Below are 21,725 nucleotides of genomic sequence, written 5' to 3' on the forward strand. Positions count from 1 at the left end.
CCTGAACACTAACTTAAAGGATGTTCTATACCTGTAGGGCAGAAACCTCTGTCTCGTGCTGTATCTTTTATTATCTTAATAAATAGTAAACTTTTTGTGTTTATTGATATTAATTAATATATTGATTAATTGTAGGGACAGAGAAAGCTGTGTTGTCCATTCGACCTGATAAACAAGTGTACAAAGGAGAAAATGTTACACTCAAATGTGACATTCAGGGAGGAGGAGACACTGAGTTGAGATACATCTGGATGAAGGATAATAAAGTCTTTTCAAACAGCACAATGCCAGAGATCAATATCATCTCTGTTAAAAAGTCTTCCACTGGTAACTACACCTGCAGAGGACAGAAAAATGACTCTCAGCATTTAAGTGATGCTGTTACACTGAATGTATCAGGTGAGTAACACCAGGATCTGTGGTAACACCAGGATCTTAACCACGTCATAAGAACATAATTTGTAAACATAAATTTATTACTTTTTTTCCCACAACATTAAAACAAGATTACAAATTTATTATATCATTGTATTTTGTATGTTCTGTATAACAGAGAAACCAGAGCCAATACTGAATGTATCTTCAAAGAACTGGCTGACTGAAGGAGACTCAGTGACTCTAAGATGTGAGGTTAAAGATTCTTTTTCAGACTGGACATACAGCTTTCACAAAGTTGTTCCATGTTAAAGTCAATGACAGTCATATTAAGCACAAGCTGCTGCTCCTCTCAGACAGCAACAGAGGATCTGGAGGCTCCTACACTCTTAGTCATGTTGTTCTAAATCACACAGGACTTTATAGGTGCAGAGGAAAGAGAGGAAACACAGCATTTTCCACAAAGTACAGCAATCCCAAGCCACTATGGATCACTGGTAAGGTCACATAACAACACTGGTGTGGGAGTGTTAAATGTAGATGCATGAATAAAAAGAAATCCTCAACATTAATACTGTAAATAAAGAATCTGAGCTGTGTTAATGTTTAGTGTAAATATCTTTATATTCACCCTCCTGAGTGATGAATGTTAAAAGCAGTTGAAAAGCCCTGAGCAGTGGTAGAGGATTATTCTTATACAAATAGCACTGTTTAATTAAAGATAGTGTAAATGTGTTCACTGCAATTTATGCCATGAAAACACAATTCTAATAATGCATATGAATTGTATTATATTAATTATAAAAAACATATTCACTTTCAATCACCACATTATCTGTTTAAAGCTGCTTTGAGACAATGTTCATTGTTAAAAGCGTTATACAAATAAAAATTAATTGAATTAAATTGAATTATAATATTCTGTGTTTAAGGTGAATCTCCTCCAGTGTCTCTGATTATCAGTCCCAACAGATCTCAACACTTTACTAATCACTCTCTCTCACTGAGCTGTGAGGACCAGAGTCACTCTTTAAAAAGATGGATATTGAGAAGATACATGCAAAAAATGAAACTGGCAAATTGTTCACAAGGGGATTTAGGTTTAGGGTCTACATTTAACATCAGATTCCTCTCCATATCAGACACTGGAGTTTACTGGTGTGAGTCAGAAACTGGGGATAACAGTAATCCTGTCAACATCACAGTTCATGGTGAGTCTTTATGTTCTTTGATTATTGTTAAAGGAAAACAGGGAAAGGTTTATTTACTGAATATTTCTAACTGGGAGAACTGTTTGACAGGACGCACATAACTGGTTTTTCTCTGTTATAAAAGTTCTGAAAGTTTTGTAATTTTAAAGTTCCCTGAAAATAGCAAGAGACTGGAACAGTTACATTTCACTCCTGAGCTGAATCAGTTTTGGTAGAACAAATAAACTGCTGAATGAGGATGTAACACAGCTCAAATATTATTCCTTATCAAAAGTGTTTTCATGAAGTTTAACACCACAGAACACAAACAAACTGATGACTTTCACACTGAAACTAAACCGTCTGCAAATTCTCTCTTCTAGATGGTGATGTGATCCTGGAGAGTCCTGTCCATTCTGTGCCTGAGGGACATCCTCTGACTCTACGCTGTTTAATTCGCAATACAAATTCCTCAAACCTCCGATCAGTTTTCTATGAAGGTGGATCAGTCGTCCAGAACCAGACTACAGGAGAGATGATCATCCATAAAGTCTCAAAGTCAGATGAAGGTTTTTACCACTGTAAATACCCAAAGAGAGGAAATTCAATGAAGAGCTGGGTTTCAGTCAGACGTGAGAAATCTAGTGAGAAAAGTTTTTTGATTTTGATTTTCTCTTAACACAGTTTTGTTTTTAAAATCTTACATTTTGCTGTCTTTTCTTCCTAAATCTCAGGTTCTAGATCCAGAACTGGTACAGAAGTTATGGTTATGGGACTGAGTTTGGCGTTTTTGTTCATCATTTTATTTATCGTAATGATCCTGCTGTGGTGCTGTAAAATAAAGAAAGGTCTGATTATTTTTTTATTAAGTGAAAACATAGAATAGAATGTAATTCTTACTTTAAGTTTATAAAAAAACAATAAATCACGTTGATTTATATGGAACTATCAACTTGATTAAGGTGTACTTTAATCCTAACAACATAAATCTCAATCTAATATTAGTATTTATTAGCATTTTATCCATAGTTTATATTTATAACTTTTCCTCACTGTGCAGATGTTGACCCCATTTAAATGTAGAATTTTTCCCCCTCTATAGAAAAGCAGAAAACCAATCAGACATTGCAGTGGAATCAAAGCCAGTCAGGAGCTGAAGACTCTCAGGCAGGGGACACACCACTTCAGGCTGGTCAGACTCTGTCTCTGTGAATGTTTTTTCTACACCTGGTCACTAAACATATTTTTTATATATTTTCTGATTTTATTTTTTTTCTTCATTATATTTTCTGTAGGAAGTGTTAATATTTATTCCACTGTGGATCAGGGAGATACGAGTGGAACAGGTAGATTATATCAAGCATTTCCACTTACCATTCAGAAGCTTAATTTTACAGTAGATTAATACTAGAGATTAAAGTAGAGAAGTGTTTAATAATGATTAACACTCTGCCCTGTGCTCAGGAGAAACAGCTGAGAGCATCGATGCCACTTATGCACAGGTCATGAAGACAAAGAAGAATGGTAGCGTATTTTTAATGCCACACCAATTTATGTACACAACTTGTGGAGCAGACTCCAGTATACACAGTCATTTATTACATTGATCATCACTGCCCTGAAAAAGTTCTCCATGCTGAAATACAATAATATTACTGCTACTAAAGAAACAAGAATAGAGACTTTATCAGTATGTGTTAAAGGTCATCTTTGTGATGGTGTTTTCTCTGCAGATGTTGATGCTGAATCCAGTTGTGGTGATGTGACTTACGCTGAAATAGAACTAATATCAAAGAAAAAATCTGTGAGAAAAAAAGGTACAGATATAACTAATGAGATGGATTGTTTTTCTTTTCTTCTTGAGATTAATTCAAATTATGTTATTTTTAGAAAAAGCCAGTGGTGATGCTGACACTGTTTACTCAGAGCTGAAGGTTAACATGAAGGTACAACTGATTACAACAGATTGTAATAAAGCTTAAAAGATAAACATAATGAAGTAAGAAATATGTATTGGGTTCTGCTCTAGAGGTTATGAGGTGAACTACAAAACATTGAAATAATCTTGAATGAAAAATCTTGAATAACATTTTGCAGTTCACGTCTTAACCACTAGAACAAAAATGACCTCACTGAGCAGTTTGTTGGGGAGCAACTGGACTCTGAGACTGGACTGTGGTGCAATAGAAAAATGTCTTGCAGTCTGATGAGTCCAAATGTATGTTGTTCCAGAGTAATGGTAGCGTCAGGGTAAGAGGAGAGGTGGAAAAAAGATGTAACCATCATTTTATCTGTACCACCTGCAATGGCAGTTTTATGATCTGGTGTTGCTTTAGTTGTTCAGGTCTATGGTTTGTATACATGCCATAATCAAAAAAATCTAATAAATGCCATAACCAGGGAAAAGGCTTTAAGATTATTTCATGTAGGAGAATTGATAGCTTTGGGCTAAAGATGTTGGACTTCTGAACGGAATTTGCCACTTCTGGTCATTTTTATGGAAGGTCTTTAACCCTCAACTGCATTAATCCTTGAGTTACACTGGATAAGGGCATCTACCAAATGCCATAAATATTTAGTTCTCAGAAGTAGTAAATGAATAGTTTATGTACCTTAACTTCTAAAAGCAAATGAAACAATCTTAATTCCAATAAAGTTGTATGAATGCTGTGCAAGATGTAAATAAATTGCAGTAAATTCTATTATAGAATTATAACTGTTTTAAATGCAGTGCCTCCAATATTGATTTTCTCCCTTCAAACTTGCACACAGAGATTTCTCCAGATTCATTGATACTATTGATATTATGTACTGTAAATGATGAGAGATTCAACTGTTTTAATGTTGAACATTATTTTGAAATTGTTCTACAGTTTGTGGAAGTCTTTCACAGATTGGTCAATAAATGAATTAGTTGCAAAATGTTTTACAACTGTTTAATTTTAATAACACTTATTTTTTCCAGACTTTAGTTGTCCAAACTTTTGAGATTGTTGTGTTGCAGCCATCAAATTCAAAATGACCTTATTTTTTGTTAAATTCGCTCAGCTTTAACTTTTGATATGTTTAATTTTGGTTTTGTTTTGGATAAAATATGTTCTGGATAAAATATGTTCTGCATTCTTTTACATTTTATAGTGTCCCAACATTTCTGAAAATGGGGTTGAAGATTCGGAAGGAATCTCTTTTTCTCCCTGCAGTGAGCCATGTATCCAAGTCTGTGAATAAGACAAATGGGGACCACTGGGTATGGAGGATGAAATTACTTCTGTACAACAACAGTGAAATAAGTTTTTGCAAATTTAGTAGCACAGCTATACAAGATGAAAGAATAAAGTAAATACATAATGTTCTATTAAATCTTTCTATTGGGTTTCAGATTTAACAATTCTTTGAAATGCCTTTAGAAGTTGTAGAATGGACTGTTGCCAGGTGAACTGCAACTGTTGCATATATAATCTAGTTTCAGCTTGTCCTTAGCGCATCAAAAACAAAGCTCATTACCCACATTCTTATTCCCTCTAAATATGTTGAATATTCATTCTACCTTTACTTCTAAATTGTTCTTATGACATTTAAACTCATATTTTAGTTAAGGTCACTGTGTATATCCTGATATAGCAGATCACTGCCTGCTGCAATTTTAGTATAATACGGATATACAATGAAATGATGTGACCAGTGTAGTGTGTTTGCAGCAAATTTTTCATTATAGCTTGTTGTTAATTTTTTCACACTTATTTAATAGAACACAATTATATATATTTTTTGCTTTACCTTTTCAATATATTTTTTCTATATATTCCTTCACCATATGTCACTTGTTATATTAATTCTGATTGCTTTAATAATAATAATATTATTAATGCTTTTGTAATAATGTTTAGCTGACACCTTCTATCCAAAGGAAAAAGGAATAGTACTGTATTTTTGTGTCTGCAATAATAAAGAGGATGTTGATTAAAAATGGACTAAAGTATAAAGTTACTCAAATATAAACAGTTGTTTATTCGACTCATTTATTTGCATTTGGTTGATTGTACTTAATTTAACAAAATATCACAGATTTAGGATTTAAACACAGAAATTTGGGTTAATTAGTTGTATTCTTCTTCTTTACAGTAATATCTAAAACCATTCAATATGATGACCAACAGGCTTTATGGGGTCTGGTCATCAGGCGACTTTACCCCACGTTCGGTTCATCTTGCAGCACCAGTTTTGTTTACCAAAGATTGCCCACTGGGCAGTCACCTTCTATGCCCAGTGTAAAGCCAGCAAAACAGTTTTCTTTCCCATTTAAAGTAAAATAATTGGTTGAGATCATTTTGGACCCAATGTCTCTAATCATTAGCTTTACCAGATACATCTGCAAGAAAATGAGTGCCAGCTATACTGAGAAAAAAACAGTTCATCCAGTTCATAAAAGTAATAAAGAATTCAAAATTAATCATAAAAATAGAAAAAAGAAATAGAATAAAATATATAATAAAATAGAATATAACTTCAGAGAATTAAATAATAATAATAAAAAAATATATATATATTAATATATACACATACACAGTATATATACAGTATATATACTGTATATACAGTGAGGAAAATAAGTATTTAAACAAGAAAATAAGCTATTTTGCAAGTTCTCCCACTAAGAAATCATGGAGGGGTCTGAAATTGTCATCGTAGGTGCATGTCCACTGTGAGAGACATAATCTAAAAAAAAAAATCCAGAAATCACAATGTATGATTTTTTTACTATTTATTTGTATGATACAGCTGCAAATAAGTATTTGAACACCTGAGAAAGTCAATGTAAATATTTGGTACAGTAGCCTTTGTTTGCAATTACAGAGGTCAAACGTTTCCTGTAGTTTTTCACCAGGTTTGCACACACTGCAGAAGGGATTTTGGCCCACTCCTCCACACAGATCTTCTCTAGATCAGTCATGTTTCTGGCCTGTCGCTGAGAAACACGGAGTTTGAGCTCCCTCCAAAGATTCTCTATTTGGTTTAGGTCTGGAGACTGGCTAGGGCCTAGCCGCTAGGCCATGCCAGAACCTTGATATCCTTCTTACAGAGCCACTCCTTGGTTATCCTGGCTGTGTGCTTCGGGTCATTGTCATGTTGGAAGACCCAGCCTTGACCCATCTTCAATGCTCTAACTGAGGGAAGTATATTATTCTCCAAAATCTCGCAATACATGGCCCCGGTCATTCTCTCCTTAATACAGTGCAGTCGCCCTGTCCCATGTGCAGAAAAACACCCCCAAAGCATAATGCTACCACCCCTAAGCTTCACAGTAGGGATGGTGTTCTTGGGATGGTACTCATCATTCTTCTTCCTCCAAACACGTTTAGTGGAATTATGACCCAAAAGTTCTATTTTGGTCTCATCTGACCACATGACTTTCTCCCATGACTCCCCTGGATCATCCAAATGGTCATTGGCAAACTTAAGACGTGCCTGGACATGTGCTGGTTTAAGCAGGGGAACCTTCCGTGCCATGCATGATTTCAAACTATGACGTCTTAGTGTATTACTAACAGTAACCTTGGAAACAGTGGTCCCAGCTCTTTTCAGGTCATTGACCAGCTCCTCCCGTGTAGTTCTGGGCTGATTTCTCACCTTCCTTAGGATAATTGAGACCCCACGAGGTGAGATCTTGCATGGAACCCCAGTCCAAGGGAGATTGACAGTCATGTTTAGCTTCTTCCATTTTCTAATGATTGCTCCAACAGTGGACCTTTTTTCACCAAGCTGCTTGGCAATTTCCCTGTAGCCCTTTCCGGCCTTGTGGAGGTGTACAATTTTGTCTCTATTGTCTTTGGACAGCTCTCTGGTCTTGGCCATGTTAGTAGTTGGATTCTTACTGATTGTATGGGGTGGACAGGTGTCTTTATGCAGCTAACGACCTCAAACAGGTGCATCTAATTTAGGATAATAAATATACTGGAGGTGGACATTTTAAAGGCAGACTTTTGGGGTCTGTGAGGGTCAGAATTCTAGCTGATAGACAGGTGTTCAAATCCTTATTTGCAGCTGTATCATACAAATAAATTGTTTAAAAATCACATATTGTGATTTCTGTTTTTTTTTTTTTTTTTAGATTATGTCTCTCACAGTGGACATGCACCTACGATGACAATTTCAGACCCCTCCATGATTTTTAAGTGGGAGAACTTGCAAAATAGCAGGGTGTTCAAATACTTATTTTCCTCACTGTAGATCTAGATAAATGGCTGAAGATCCCAACCAGAGTAACGTCTACACAACTTTGTCCAGACTTCATGATTATCTCAGATTTCACCAAGCAACTGATTTTATTGGAGTTCACTGTGCGGTGAGAGTAGGGAGCAGGCTGAGAAGAGCCTGGAGAGGTGGAGATATGCTCTGGAGAGAAGGGGAATGAAAGTCACTAGGAGTAAGACAGAGTACATGTGTGTGAATGAGAGGGAGGGCAGTGGAGTGGTGCGGTTGCAGGGAGAAGAGGTGGAGAAGGTGGAGGAGTTCAGGTACCTAGGGTCAACAGTGCAAAGTAATGGAGAGTGTGTTAGAGAAGTAAAGAAAAGAGTGCAGGCAGGGTGGAGAAGAGTGACAGGAGTGATTTGTGATAGTAGGGTATCTGCAAGAATGAAAGGGAAAGTTTATAGGACTGTGGTGAGACCTGCGATGTTGTATGGATTAGAGACAGTGGCATTGTGTAAAAGACAGGAGGTGGAGCTGGAGGTAGCAGAGCTGAAAATGTTAAGGTTTTCGTTGGGAGTGACGAGGATGGACAAGATTAGAAATGAGTTTATTAGAGGGACAGCACATGTAGGATGTTTTGGTGACAAGGTGAGGGAGGCGAGATTGAGATGGTTTGGACATGTGCAGAGAAGGGACATGAATTATATTGGTAGAAAAATGCTGAAGATGGAGCCACCAGGTAGGAGGAAAAGAGGAAGGCCAAGGAGGAGGTTCATGGATGTGGTGAGGGAAGACATGCAGGTAGTTGTTGTGAAAGAGGCAGATGTAGAGGACAGGGTGGTATGGAGACGGATGATCCGCTGTGGCGACCCCTAATGGGAGCAGCCGAAAGAAGAAGAAGAATAAGACCCATGATTCTACAAGCTTTGTACATCTACTGTAGATAAGTGAATTTTCTGTCTTTCCTAATTGCAAATCCTCTCAAGCTGAACACCTTTAACTCTTTCAGAGTCAGGGCTCAGTCTGGACCACTCTAAGATATTCACAGAGTTGTCCATATGCCATTTTTGTTGTCTTGGCTGTGGGCTTAGTGTCATTGTCATTGTGGGGGCGGGGGCGGGGCCGAGCGCCGGTTTGTGAATGGAGTGCGAGGCCGGGAGAAGGTAGACAAGGAAATGACTCACCTGAATGGAATTCTGACTAATGAGTGTTCTCAGTCTTGCAGTGATTAGAGGGAGCATTTAAGGAAAAGTGTAAGGATTTGTGAGTGTGTGTGCCGGAGAATGAATGACTTAGGCACTGAGCACAGAATGAACATAAAAATAAAAGATTTTGTTGATTATGAACCTGTCCTGTTGTGGCATTCCTTTTCCTGAACCATACGCTCTCCCACAATCATTTAGGAGGGTGAACTTTTGGCCCACACTGAGCTCATAAGCAATGTTGAACAGGCTTGATTTTATTGTTTTTATTTTACTGTAATTTGCTCCATTTAGCTTTTTCTGACCAAAGTCCTTTTAACTCTTATATTTTGTAAAGCTATTTTGAGACAATGTCCGTTGTGGAATGCGCTACAGAAATAAACTGGACTTCACTTGCTGCAGAAAAAAAAACACTACATGATGCGGCCACCATCAGGCTTCACTTTTAGGATGGTTTTCAGCATGAATGGTGCCACTCTGCCATAAATCCTAGATTGGTGGAGGGCTGCAGTGATGGTTGTCCTTCAGTAGCTCAGTCAATGTGACCAAAAAAATCATGGTCAGAACTTTTACTCGCATTCGCACATGATTTAAATGAAAATTTTATTCGATCAGACCGGACCATCTTCTTCCATTGCTCCTGATGCTCATGTGCCCATTGTTGGCACTTTTGGCGGTGGACAGGGGTCAGCATGGGCACCCTCACTGGTCTGCAGCTACGCAGCCCCCATACACAGCAAACTGTGATGCACAGTGTATTCCTACACCTTTCTTTCAGAACCAGCATTAACTTCCTCAGCAAATTAAGCTTCAGCAACCTTGACTGTTAATGACCCTGTCATCAGTTGTGTGTGTGTCAGAGAGAGAGAGAGAGAGAGAGAGAGAGAGAGAGAGAGAGAGAGAGAGAGAGAGAGAAGAGAGAGAGAGCACACAAAAAGATTTGAAGGCTTTGCACCTCTGCTCAGTCAGTTAGTCAGTCAGTCATTAGAAGGAAAGGATGGAGCTCAGTCCACTCAGTGTGATGCTCTGTGAGTAAATATCTTTCTTTGTGTGACAAAGCACAGAACCTTATCATGAATTGGATATTTTTAAACCAGTTCCGCTTAGCTAAAGGAAAATTAGAATGAGACAAGTGTGAAGAAAACATGTAGAAAATAAGTTGCAGTACAAACCACATGTTTCAGGAAACTGTATATAGACTGTGAAACACTTTTATTTTTAAACTCCCCCCTGCCTTTCTCTGCCTGTGTGTTTTTTCTCCCCATCTTTGCAGAATGTCTGTATATATGCTACCTAAGTGGTAAACACATTCTGATTTAACTTTGTCTGGGCCTGTTCTCTCAGTTGCTGGTGGCTTAAACATCACAATTGTTGAATAAAGCCAATGCTGGTGTGGGAATTCAGGCAACAAATGCCCCATTAAGGCAGTGCTTAGTTAGTTCTATGTTGTGTTTGTCTCATTCATTAAACGTCGTATTTTTCAAAAGTGATTGTCTCTGAGTGCCGCTCACATTTCAAGGTTCTGTCATGCGGAAACAGAGGCGGAAGCCTAAGTAACAGCAAACAAAGTTTTATTATAAATCAAAAGGCAGAGCCCGGATGAGCCGGAACGGGACGTCCACCATGGAGGCCTAGCGGAGCAACGCCCACAGCGGAAACTAGAGGCGGAGAGATGCCCTCAGCGGAGACCAGGAACGGAACGACGCCGCTCTGCAAATACAAGAGGCAGAGATGCCCTCAGCAGAGTTAGGAGGCGGAGAGATGTCCACCGCAGAGGACTGGAGCTGGGAGGGTTCCTCCAAGGAGGTCTGGAATGGAGCGAGACCCTCGGTGAGGACCGGAGACCAGTTGAGGCTGCGTGTTGTCCCTGGCAGAGGTCTGGAGCTGAGAGACGACCACCCCGGCGCCCTGGAATGGACCGATGTTATCCAGGAAGGCCTGGAAAGGAGCCTCTTCACCCATAGGGACTTGGAACGGAGCGACCACCCTGGCGACCACCGGAGGAGGTGGGAGCTCTCAACGGGGTTTACAGGCTGGAAGACCCACTGATGGAGACAGGAAGCTGGGAGACGCCCACCATAGAGGCCTGGAGCGGAGCGACGCACTCGGCAGAGACTGGAGACAGAACCACGCCCTCAGCGGAGACCGGGAACGGAGCCACGCCCTCAGCGGAGCCTGGCAGCTGAGAGACATCCTCGGCGGAGGTCATGGGTGCAATGTCGCCCCTTCGGGGAGCTCAGGGACGAGAGGCCGCTAAGGGAGGAGTTTGGGGGCAAAACGTCACCTTGGAAGGAGCTCATGAGCAAGACGTCACTTTCGGAGGAGCTCGGGAGCGAGACGTCGCCTTGGGAGGAGCTCAGGAGCGAGACGTCTGTCTGTGGGGGGTGCGAAACCCGGGTCTGTGGGGTTGCCCTTAGAGGTCTCTGGGACTGCGGCTTCCTGGTCGGGTGGCTCTGGAAATGTCCTGCCGAACAATGGAGTCTCCACTCAGACCTGGACTGGTGTCCTTCCTCTCTGATGGCCTTGGAACTACCAGGCCGTCCTTACAGGCACCTGGAGGCTTGATGTCACCTCCAGCAAGACTTGCGGATGAGACGTTGCTTTTAGAGGGGCCCTGCGGCGAGGCTTGCGTGTCGGAGGAGCTCAGAGACCAGGCGCCACCCTTGGAGGAGGTCGGGGCAGTCACACCATCCTCTAAGGCCCCACGAGTCCTGGGGCGAGACGTTGCCATCGGGTGAGCTCAGGATCGAGGCGTCGCATGGGTAGGAGCTCTAAGGGATGGCTTTGAATTCAGGGAGACTGTGGGGCGAGCTGTCGCTTTCACTTTCGCGGCCAGGTGGCGGTTCGACTTCCCTTTCGTGGTCAGGTGGCGGTTTGACGTCCCTTTTACCATCCTGGAGCGGAGCATGGCTCTCGCAGAGACTCTGGAGCAGAGCAGAGCTCGCCTGGAGACCTTGGAGCGGAACCGAGCTCGCCTGGAGACCCTGGGGCAAAGCCAAGCTCTCACGGATTATCTGGAGCGGAGGGAAGCTCCCACGGATTCTTTGGAGCGGAACTGAGCTTTTGGGGACTCTTTGGAGCGGAACTGAGCTCTCGGGGTCGTTCTGGAACGGAGCTGAGCTCTCATTGACACCCTGGAGCAGAGCCAGGTTTTTCTGGATGTCCTGGAGCAGGGTAGTGATCTCCTGGAGGTCCTGGGGCGGAACCCCGTTTTCAGAAGCAGGGGAGAGGTGATGGAGATCCGCCGTGATCATCCCGAGTTCCCTGGTGAGAAGCTGGATGAACCGGGCGCATGAGCCGAACTCACCTCCAGCCATGCTCGACAACTCACTGGCGAGAGAGAGAGATTCTCCCGACAGCAGAGAGATGTGAAGTGCGATCCTTGCTCTCTCCGTTGGGTAGGAGGCTGAATGTGACTCCACATATCCACCAACGCTTCTTAAAAATCCGTCCCACTCTGCTGTTTTGCCGGAAAAGCGAGCCGGGAATCCCGTGATGTCACCAAGGGGGCATGGCGCTGCCGAGCATGATCCGCGTGAAATGGCCGCAGTTTTCTGTGTTTTCCCCGGGGCAGAGCTTGGCGGCCGCTGCAATGCGGCGGAGCGAATCCTTCCTCCGAGGTTTGGTTCGCGCCGGGTCCAAGGCGGTAATCCGCTCATTATATTTTTTGTGTCCGTATATTCCCTTTCGGGGGTCCGTTATTTTGTCATGCGGAAACGGAGGCAGAAGCGGAAATAACAGTAAACAAAGTTTTATTATAAATCAAAAGGCAGAGCCAACACAAATACCTGCGTTTGCAGGGATAATCCGGTGGTGCGCTCCGAAAGCGCTGCCCACAGAGTTCTGGACTGGCGATAGGCAGTGGCTATAATCCAAAAGGGGTGCGCGAGCGGAGAAGCGCAGCGCTGGGCAGCAACGGGAAAAACGTAGCTCAAGCAGCGGGTGCGTAGGAAGCTGTACCGGGTAATCATAGATGCGCACACACATACCACCATGAACCTACAATAACGGACCGCTAGTGTGGGTGAATAAGGGGTTTATATTGGAGCTGGGGATGAGTGAATAGATGGGAATCAGGTGTGTGTTTATTGTGACGCTCCTAGAAGAAGCTCCTTGCGGGCGGGGCGCACACGGGAGAAGGAGCAGGGCATTCCCCAAAGCAAAGAGGTTGACAGCCGCTGAAGGGGGCGTGGCAGGGGGATTCCTGACAGGTTCCTGCAATATTCGATCTGAACTACATGCTCCATTAATTGTACGGTATAAAATAAATAGTGTCTTTCTTGCCCGGGGAGATACCTCTTTTATAGAATTAATAAAAGATTATATTGTCTGTTTGGCGGACAATCAGACTAAATAAGTCAACGTTGATTCCATTATCATCAATTCGACTTAATTTAAATATTTAGCAGTAACTATAACTCGTTATAATTACTTATAAATATTTCCCTTTTTGCGAGCTAAATTTGCTACACAGCAGTTCAGCGACCATAACCTGCTGTAAGCTACATCCCCACGCTGCATTGGAATAAGGCCAGAGCATGTTACTGAATCAGACATTGCCTTCGCTAATTTACTTATAGTAACGTCTGACTGTCAAAGGTGTATATCATTAGCTCCTGTGTGAAAAACTATTTTAGAGAACCTGTGCTTTCCTAAAAACCTAAGCGGACCTACTATGTCTGGCCCCCTGGCCCCTGGTATACACCTAACCTGTGCTGCTGGTGCCCTTAAAGGTCTTGCTAATTTCACCTGCCCATCTCTTCTCGACGCCAACCCAGGAACCTGCAGCCAAACACGGATCAGTCCAAAGTTTGTTTCTATCTCCTTTTTATTTTCTTTGCCAGAAACTGAAAGAGAGTGCACTGAATAGTTTCATCAGCAACAGATGTGCTCTTAATGCTTGTTTTGTATGGATCTGCCTTCGACCTGTGACCCCGTGCTTGTCAATGCCCACACTGCCTCAGGAGGCTTTTATGGTGGTTTTTAAATCTGCCACAATCCTGGGTTTAAACAGCACTAAAGAACCCTGGTGCATGAGTGCATGAAAGAGACTTGGGAGACAGACAAATGTTTAAGTAACACGAGGGTCACATTTACAAAAAAAAAACCTGGATTTGCAGATTCTCCTTCATCACAGTTAATGCTGTGTATGTGTGTCATGCAAGTTTACCAAGCATTATTAGACTATGATTATGTTTCTCTCAACAAATATGAGAGTCACTGCCAGTTTGGCTCATTGCCAAACACAATGCATGGAAACAGTCTTTTTTCAGAAGTATGTTTTAAAAAGTTTTTTTTTAAAAAGAGGAGTTCCACCACAGACCAAGTTATGCACATTTTAATTGCATGCCTCATTTATGTACAGGGCATTCAGAGAGTGTTCTGATCCCCTTTTCTTTTTTAAATTGTATGTTGCAGCATGATACTACAATTGTTCAAATAGTTTTTTTTTTTTTTAATCTTATTTCTTAAGAGTCAGTACACTCATAATGTACACTCAGAAATCTCATAATGTTTGTACATAAAAATAATACTAATAATAATAATAATAATAAGAAGAAGAAGAAGAAATATATAAATAAATAAATAAATAAATAAATAAATAAATAAATAATCACAAGGATTTAGACCTTTTACCCATGATTCTACAAACTTTGTACATCTACTGTAGATAAGTTGTTTTTCTGTCTTTCTTCATGGCAAATCCTCTCAAGCTGAACACTTTTAACTCTTTCAGAGTCAGGGCTCAGTCTGGACCACTCAAAGATATTCACAGAGTTCAGTTCAATTCATTTTTATTTGTATAGCGCTTTTAACAATGAACATTGTCTCAAAGCAGCTTTACACAGATAATGTGGTGATTGAAAGTAAATATGTTCTTTATAAGTAAGTTTGTCCCTGATGAGCAAGCCGGTGGCGACTGTGGCAAGGAAAAACTCGTTGAGATGGCATAAGGAAGAAACCTTAAGAGAAACCAGATTTAAGAGGGAACCCATCCTCATCTGGGTTGCACCGAATGTCCATTTGTAGCAGATATACAATGTTGCGAGGTATAGTGTTGATGATCAGACGCGAACTGTATTCCTGAGTCAGTGTAGGAAACTGTTGACATTAACTACAGTCCAATCCATCCTCAAAGTGCCCGTTCTTACTTCGGAATTTCATGGAACCACCCAAGGCGTTGATGAGAAACCGTCCCAAGCTGCATCGAGTGGCCTCCAGTCGAAGAGAACACTATCCAGAGGCAGGCCTGGACGAAGTGGGAAAATCCACGAAGGGGAGAGGGGCAGGAACAGTGGTCACTGGAGCCTCAGGAGCAAGTTTAACTCGACCGAGAGAGAGAGAGAGAGAGAGAGAGAGAGAGAAGAGTTGTCCATAAGCCACTTTTGTTGTCTTGACTGTGGGCTTAGGGTCATTGTCATTGTGGCAGCAGGGGCGGGGCCGAGCACCGGTTTGTGAATGAGGGCGAGGCCAGGAGAGCAGGTAGACACGGGAATGACTCACCTGAAGGGACTTCTGACTAATGAGTGTTCTCTCTCTCTTGCAGTGATCAGAGGAGCGTGATTAAGGAGGAGCATGAAGATTTGGGAGTGTGTGCCAGAAAATGAATGATTGAGAGATTGAGCACAGAGTGAAAATAAATATAAAAGATTTTGTTGATTCCGAACCTGTCCTGTCGTGGCATTCCTTTTCCCGAACTATACGCTCTCCCACAGTGGTGCCTAAACCCGGACAGAAGGCAGGATGAAAATATGGAATCATCACCGTTGGCGGAGCTAGTGAAGGTGCTTGCCGAGCTCCAACAAACCCAACATGAAGCCCTCCTCCAGGTGCATGCCGAGCAGGAACAGTGGTTCCAGGAAGTGGTCCAAGCCCAGGCAGAGGACCAAGCGGCGTTCCCAAACCATCCGCCTACCATCCCGCTGAATAACATGGGCCCGTAGGAGGATGTCGAGGCCTTCCTGGAGCTATTCAAGTGCGTGGCCATCGGCGGGAAGTGGACAGACTCGGAGTGAGCCCTTCGCCTCTGCCGCTACTTTCCAGGGAAGCCCAACTCATCGCTCAGCAGCTGCCGGCCGATTGCATACTGTAGTAAGATGTCCTAAAGTGGCCGATCCTTCAGCGAGTGGAACAGGCCCCGGAGCAGCACTGACAGCGATTCCGCACACTGAAACTTCGCGAGGTCAGCCGACCATTCGCGTTTGCCCAGCAGCTCAGCAACGCATGCCGGAGATGGCTAATGGATGAGAACCGGACCACGGACAAGGTTCTGGATCACGTGGTGCTGGAGTAGTTCGTCGCCTGACTACCGCCGCGGACGGTGGAATGGGTCCAGTGCCAGCAGCCGGAAATGGTGGAAAAGGCGGTACAGCTGGCGAAGGATCACCTGGGGGCAATCGCAGGGGCGCTCGAATCCCCTGTGGCTACTTCTGGCTCTTCCTCTCTCCTGTCACCTGTTTCTTTCCCCTCTCCTCCCATTCCCCTACAACGGAGACGGAGGCCGATTCCCCCTGAAGCCGATGGCTCAGCTGCAAGCTCCACCCTCTTCCTTTTGTGCTTCCTCTCCTTCTGCTCATTCCACTAATACTCAGAGGTCTGTGTCTCAGGTTCCACAGGTGGGTGAGTTAGTCTGCGCAGGTGCAAAACGGAAGCCTGGGCTGGTCTGTTGGCACTGTGGGGAGCCGGGGCATTTCCTGGATCAGTATCCTGTAATGGAATTGTGGGTGATGGTCCTTATTCCTGAGGTGCCACAGGCTGCCCCCTATCAAACGGGAAAATACCGTATACCGGTGAGTATCCAAGGGGGTACACACCAGCCGTTGGTGGATTCAGGCTGTGTGCAGACCGCCATCTATCAAAGCCTGGTGCGATGCGAGGCTTTGAATACAGCACGCCACGAATACCCACTGGTGACGTGTGGGGATGGGTCCTGCAGCGAGGTAAAGCAGTGTTGAATGTGTGCTATGTTGACTGGGGAGGTGGTGCCGGTGACGTCAGTTCCATATCAGACAGACTCCGCCCTACAGGGAATCCCCCCCCCCCTTGAGCAATTGCGAGACGAGACCCTTCGACCCGCTTTCGACAAAGTGAGAATAATTGATGGTCAGCGAGTCCAGCCGGATAGCTATCCCTACTTTGCCGTTATTAAAGATAAATTATATTGAGTGACACAGGACACTTAAACCGGAGAGGAAACGACCCAGTTGTTGGTCCCGAAGAGCCACAGGAAGCCTCTATTTTATGCCGCTCACCATAATCCGATGGCCGGACACCTGAGCTGTGCAAACACCTTAAGCCACTTAATGGACCGGTTTTATTGGCTGGGCATTCACGGCGATGTGCGTAGATGGCATTAGTTTTAGGAGATTATGCAACACGATATCCGGAAGCAGTGCCTCTCCGCAGCATCTCTGCAAGCAGTGTTGCGGAGGCACTCTTCCGCATTATCTCCCCAGTCGGGATCATGAAAGAGATCCCAACTGATCAAGGCATGGCTTTCAAGTCATGGACACTCCGCAAACTGTACGGGTTATTGGGATTAAGTCAATCCGCAACCGGGGTCTACCATCTGCAGGGACCTTCAAGTCAAGAAGCTTTTATTGTCATTCAACCATATATAGCTGATGCAGTACACAGTGAAATGAGACAACGTTCCTCCTGAACCCAGGTGCTACATAAAACAACATAAAACAACAGTAAACAACAGTCACAGAACAGAAGAACACAGGGCCAGGAACTAAGATCCTCGCCACATAAAGTGCATGTGTGCAACTGGTGCAAACAGTGCAAAACACATCACAAGACAGTGCAAGACAACACAGGACAGTGCAGGACAATACAAAATACACAAAATATAAAAATAAAAACAACAATAGCTCCGCCAGTAAAACCTGTCGTAACAGAATAAGGTGCACAGTAGCAGAAAAATGTAAACAGAGAAATGTAAACAGAATTGTGCAATTCTACAATAGCAGCAATCAAAATAAAGTGATCAGTGACCAAAGGATTTGGACAGAATATTGTGCAAAGAGAGCAAGTCTCGGAAGATCAGCAACAAATGGCATGTAAACATTATTGCGACAATAAAAGGTGTAAATGGTGTTGAAACCTGGGTGTGCGAAGTGTATGTGTGTTGAGTCCGGTTGTACAGATCAGTCACACAGTTGTGTGTAAGTGTGTGTGAGAGAGAGTTCAGTTTAGATGTTTGTTGAGGAGCCTGATGGCTTGCGGGAAAAAACTGTTGCACAGTCTTGTTGTGAGGGCCCGAATTCTTCGGAACCGTTTCCCTGATAGTAGGAGGGTGAAGTGTGTGTGTGACGGGTGTGTGTGGTCATCCACAATGCTGTGTGCTTTGCGGATGCAGTGTGTGGTGTAAATGTCCATTTAAGAGGGGAGAAAGACTCCGATGATCTTCTCAGCTGTCCTCACTATCCTCTGTAGGGTCTTGCGATCCGAGACGGTGCAGTTCCCAAACCAGGCAGTGATGCAGCTGCTCAAGATGCTCTCGATGGCCCCTCTGTAGAACATGGTCAGGATGGGGGGAGGGAGATGAGCTTTCCTCAGCCTTCTCAGGAAGTAGAGACGCTGCTGGGCTTACTTGGTGATGAAGCTGGTGTTAAGTGACCAGGTGAGGTTATCCGCCAGATGAACACCAAGGAATTTGGTGCTCTTGACGATCTCCACTGAAGATCCCTCGATTCTTCTTCTTCTTCTTCTTCTTTCGGCTGCTCCCATTAGGGGTCGCCACAGCGGATCATCCGTCTCCATACCACCCTGTCCTCTATATCTGCCTCTTTCACACCAACTACCTGCATGTCTTCCCTCACCACATCCATGAACCTCCTCCTTGGCCTTCCTCTTTTCCTCCTACCTGGTGGCTCCATCTTCAGCATTTTTCTACCAATATAATTCATGTCCCTTCTCTGCACATGTCCAAACCATCTCAATCTCGCCTCCCTCACCTTGTCACCAAAACATCCTACATGCGCTGTCCCTCTAATAAACTCATTTCTAATCTTGTCCATCCTCGTCACTCCCAACGAAAACCTCAACATCTTCAGCTCTGCTACCTCCAGCTCCACCTCCTGTCTTTTACTCAATGCCACTGTCTCTAATCCATACAACATCGCAGGTCTCACCACAGTCCTATAAACTTTCCCTTTCATTCTTGCAGATACTCTTCTATCACAAATCACTCCTGTCACTCTTCTCCACCCACTCCACCCTGCCTGCACTCTTTTCTTCACTTCCCTAACACACTCTCCATTACTTTGCACTGTTGACCCCAGGTACCTGAACTCCTCCACCTTCTCCACCTCTTCTCCCTGCAACCGCATCACTCCACTGCCCTCCCTCTCATTCACACACATGTACTCTGTCTTACTCCTACTGACTTTCATTCCCCTTCTCTCCAGCGCATATCTCCACCTCTCCAGGCTCTTCTCAACCTGCTCTCTACTCTCACCACAAATCACAATATCATCTGCAAACATTATAGTCCAGGGAGACTCCTGTCTGACCTCGTCCGTCAACCTGTCCATCACCACTGCAAACAGGAAAGGGCTCAGGGCCGATCCTTGATGCAGTCCAACCTTCACCCTGAACCGTACCTACTGCACACTTTACTGCCGTCACACTGTCCTCATACATGTCCTGCACCACCCTCACATACTTCTCTGACACACCAGACTTCCTCATACAATACCACAACTCCTCTCTCGGCACCCTGTCGTACGCTTTCTCTAAATCCACAAATACACAATGCAGCTCCTTCTGTCCTTCTCTATACTTCTCCATCAACATCCTCAAAGCAAATAAGGCATCTGTGGTGCTCTTCCTCGGCATGAAACCATACTGTTGCTCACAAATGGTCACCTCTTCTCTCAGCCTGGCTTCCACTACTCTTTCCCATAACTTCATGGTGTGACTGATCAACTTTATTCCCCTGTAGTTACTGCAGGTCTGCACATCTCCCCTATGCTTAAAGATCGGTACCAGCACACTCCTTCTCCATTCCTCAGGCATCCTCTCCCCTTCCAGAATCCTGTTAAACAATCTGGTTAAAAACTCCACTGCCATCTCTCCTAAACATCTCCACACTTCTACCGGTATGTCATCTGGTCCAACCGACTTTCCATTCTTCATCCTCTTAATCGCTGCTCTCACTTCCTCCTTACTAATCCTATCTACATCCTGCTTCACCAACTCCACATCCTCCAACCTTCTCTCTCTCTGATTTTCCTCATTCATCAGCTGCTCAAAATACTCCCTCCATCTTCTCAACACACTCTCCTCACTAGTCAACACATTTCCATCTCCATCCTTTATTGCTCTAACTTGCAGTACATCCTTCCCAGCTCGGTCCCTCTGCTTGGCCAATCGGTATAAATTCTTTTCTCCTTCCTTAGTGTCCAACTCTTATACAGTTCCTCATATGCCTTTTCCTTGGCTTTCGCCACATCCCTTTTAACCTGCTGCCGCATCTCCTTGTACTCCTGCCTACTTTTCTCATCACTCTGTCGATCCCACTTCTGTTTTGCCAACCTCTTTCCCGTAATGCTCTCCTGCACTTCCTCATTCCACCACCACGTCTCCTTGTCTTGCTTTCTATTTCCAGATGTCACACCAAGTACTTTTCTAGCTGCCTCCCTCATCACTCCTGCAGTAGTTGCCCAATCATCCGGCACCTCTTCACCACCACCAAGCCCCTGTCTGACCTCTTGCCTGAACCTCACACTACACTCTTCCTCCTTCAGTTTCCACCATCTTATTCTTCTTTCAAACCTTACTTTCCTCCTCTTCTTCTTCGCCTCCAAAACCATCCTACAGACCACCATCCGATGCTGTCTAGCTACACTGACCCCCGCCAACACCTTACAGTCTCCAATCTCCTTCAGGTTGCATCTCCTACACAGAAGATAATCCACCTGTGTGCACCTTCCTCCACTCTTATACGTCACCCTATGATCCTCCTTCTTCCTAAAATACGTGTTCACCACTGCCATTTCCATCCTTTTAGCAAAATCTACCACCATCTGCCCTTCCACATTCCTCTCCTTCAAACCATACCTACCCATCACCTCCTTATCACCTCTGTTCCCTTCACCTACATGCCCATTAAAGTCTGCCCCAATCACCAATCGTTCTTTCCTAGGTACACCATCTACCACTTCATCTAATTCACTCCAGAATCTTTCCTTCTCCTCCATCTCACAGCCAACTTGTGGAGCATAGGCACTGATGACATTTATCATCATCCCTTCAACTTCCACCTTCACGATCATCACCCTATCAGAAACTCTCTTCACCTCCACTACCCTTTTACTGTACTCTTCCTTCAGAATCACCCCTACACCATTTCTCTTCCCATCCACACCATGATAAAACAGTTTAAACCCACCTCCAATGTTCCTGGCTTTACTCCCTTTCCACTTAATCTCCTGAACACACAACACATCTACCTTTCTCCTCTCCATCATATCAGCTATCTCTCTCCCTTTACCCGTCATAGTACCAACATTTAAAGTACCAACCCGAACCTCTACTCTCCTACACTGCTCCTTTTCCTGCCGTCTCTGTAGACGCCTTCCTCCTCTCCTTCTCCTTCTTCGGCCAACAGTAGCCCAATTTCCACCGGTACCCTGTCGGCTAACGATACCTGTGGCGGTCGTTGTTAACCCGGGCCTCGACCGATCCGGTATGAAATTCTCATTTGTGATCCGCATATTTGATTTGGCACATGTTTTACGCTGGATGCCCTTCCTAACGC

The 21,725-nt window shown here is 43.8% G+C and overlaps 2 protein-coding genes across 3 annotated transcripts in view; both read left to right on the top strand.

Moving 5' to 3' along the window:
• LOC310726650 (uncharacterized protein) overlaps positions 1–407 on the top strand; it is a gene marked incomplete at its 3' end in the record, with an annotated part of 68,545 nt that extends 68,138 nt beyond the window's left edge. Inside the window, exon 20 of the mRNA XM_083542393.1 lies at positions 136–407. Coding sequence (XP_083398519.1) covers positions 136–407 — 272 coding nt within the window. The remainder of the gene's footprint in view (positions 1–135) is intronic.
• An 888-nt stretch (positions 408–1,295) lies between these two features.
• The window catches only part of LOC310726770 (Fc receptor-like protein 5), a 314,771-nt gene continuing 294,341 nt past the window's right edge, over positions 1,296–21,725 (top strand). For both annotated transcript variants that reach the window (XM_083542627.1, XM_083542628.1), the window contains exon 1: positions 1,296–1,586. In XM_083542627.1, the coding sequence (XP_083398753.1) occupies positions 1,433–1,586 (154 nt within the window). In that variant the 5' untranslated portion in view covers positions 1,296–1,432. The remainder of the gene's footprint in view (positions 1,587–21,725) is intronic.

The sequence above is a fragment of the Silurus aristotelis genome, assembly GCF_946808225.1.
Source record: "Silurus aristotelis genome assembly, chromosome: 5".
Classification (NCBI taxonomy): domain Eukaryota; kingdom Metazoa; phylum Chordata; class Actinopteri; order Siluriformes; family Siluridae; genus Silurus; species Silurus aristotelis.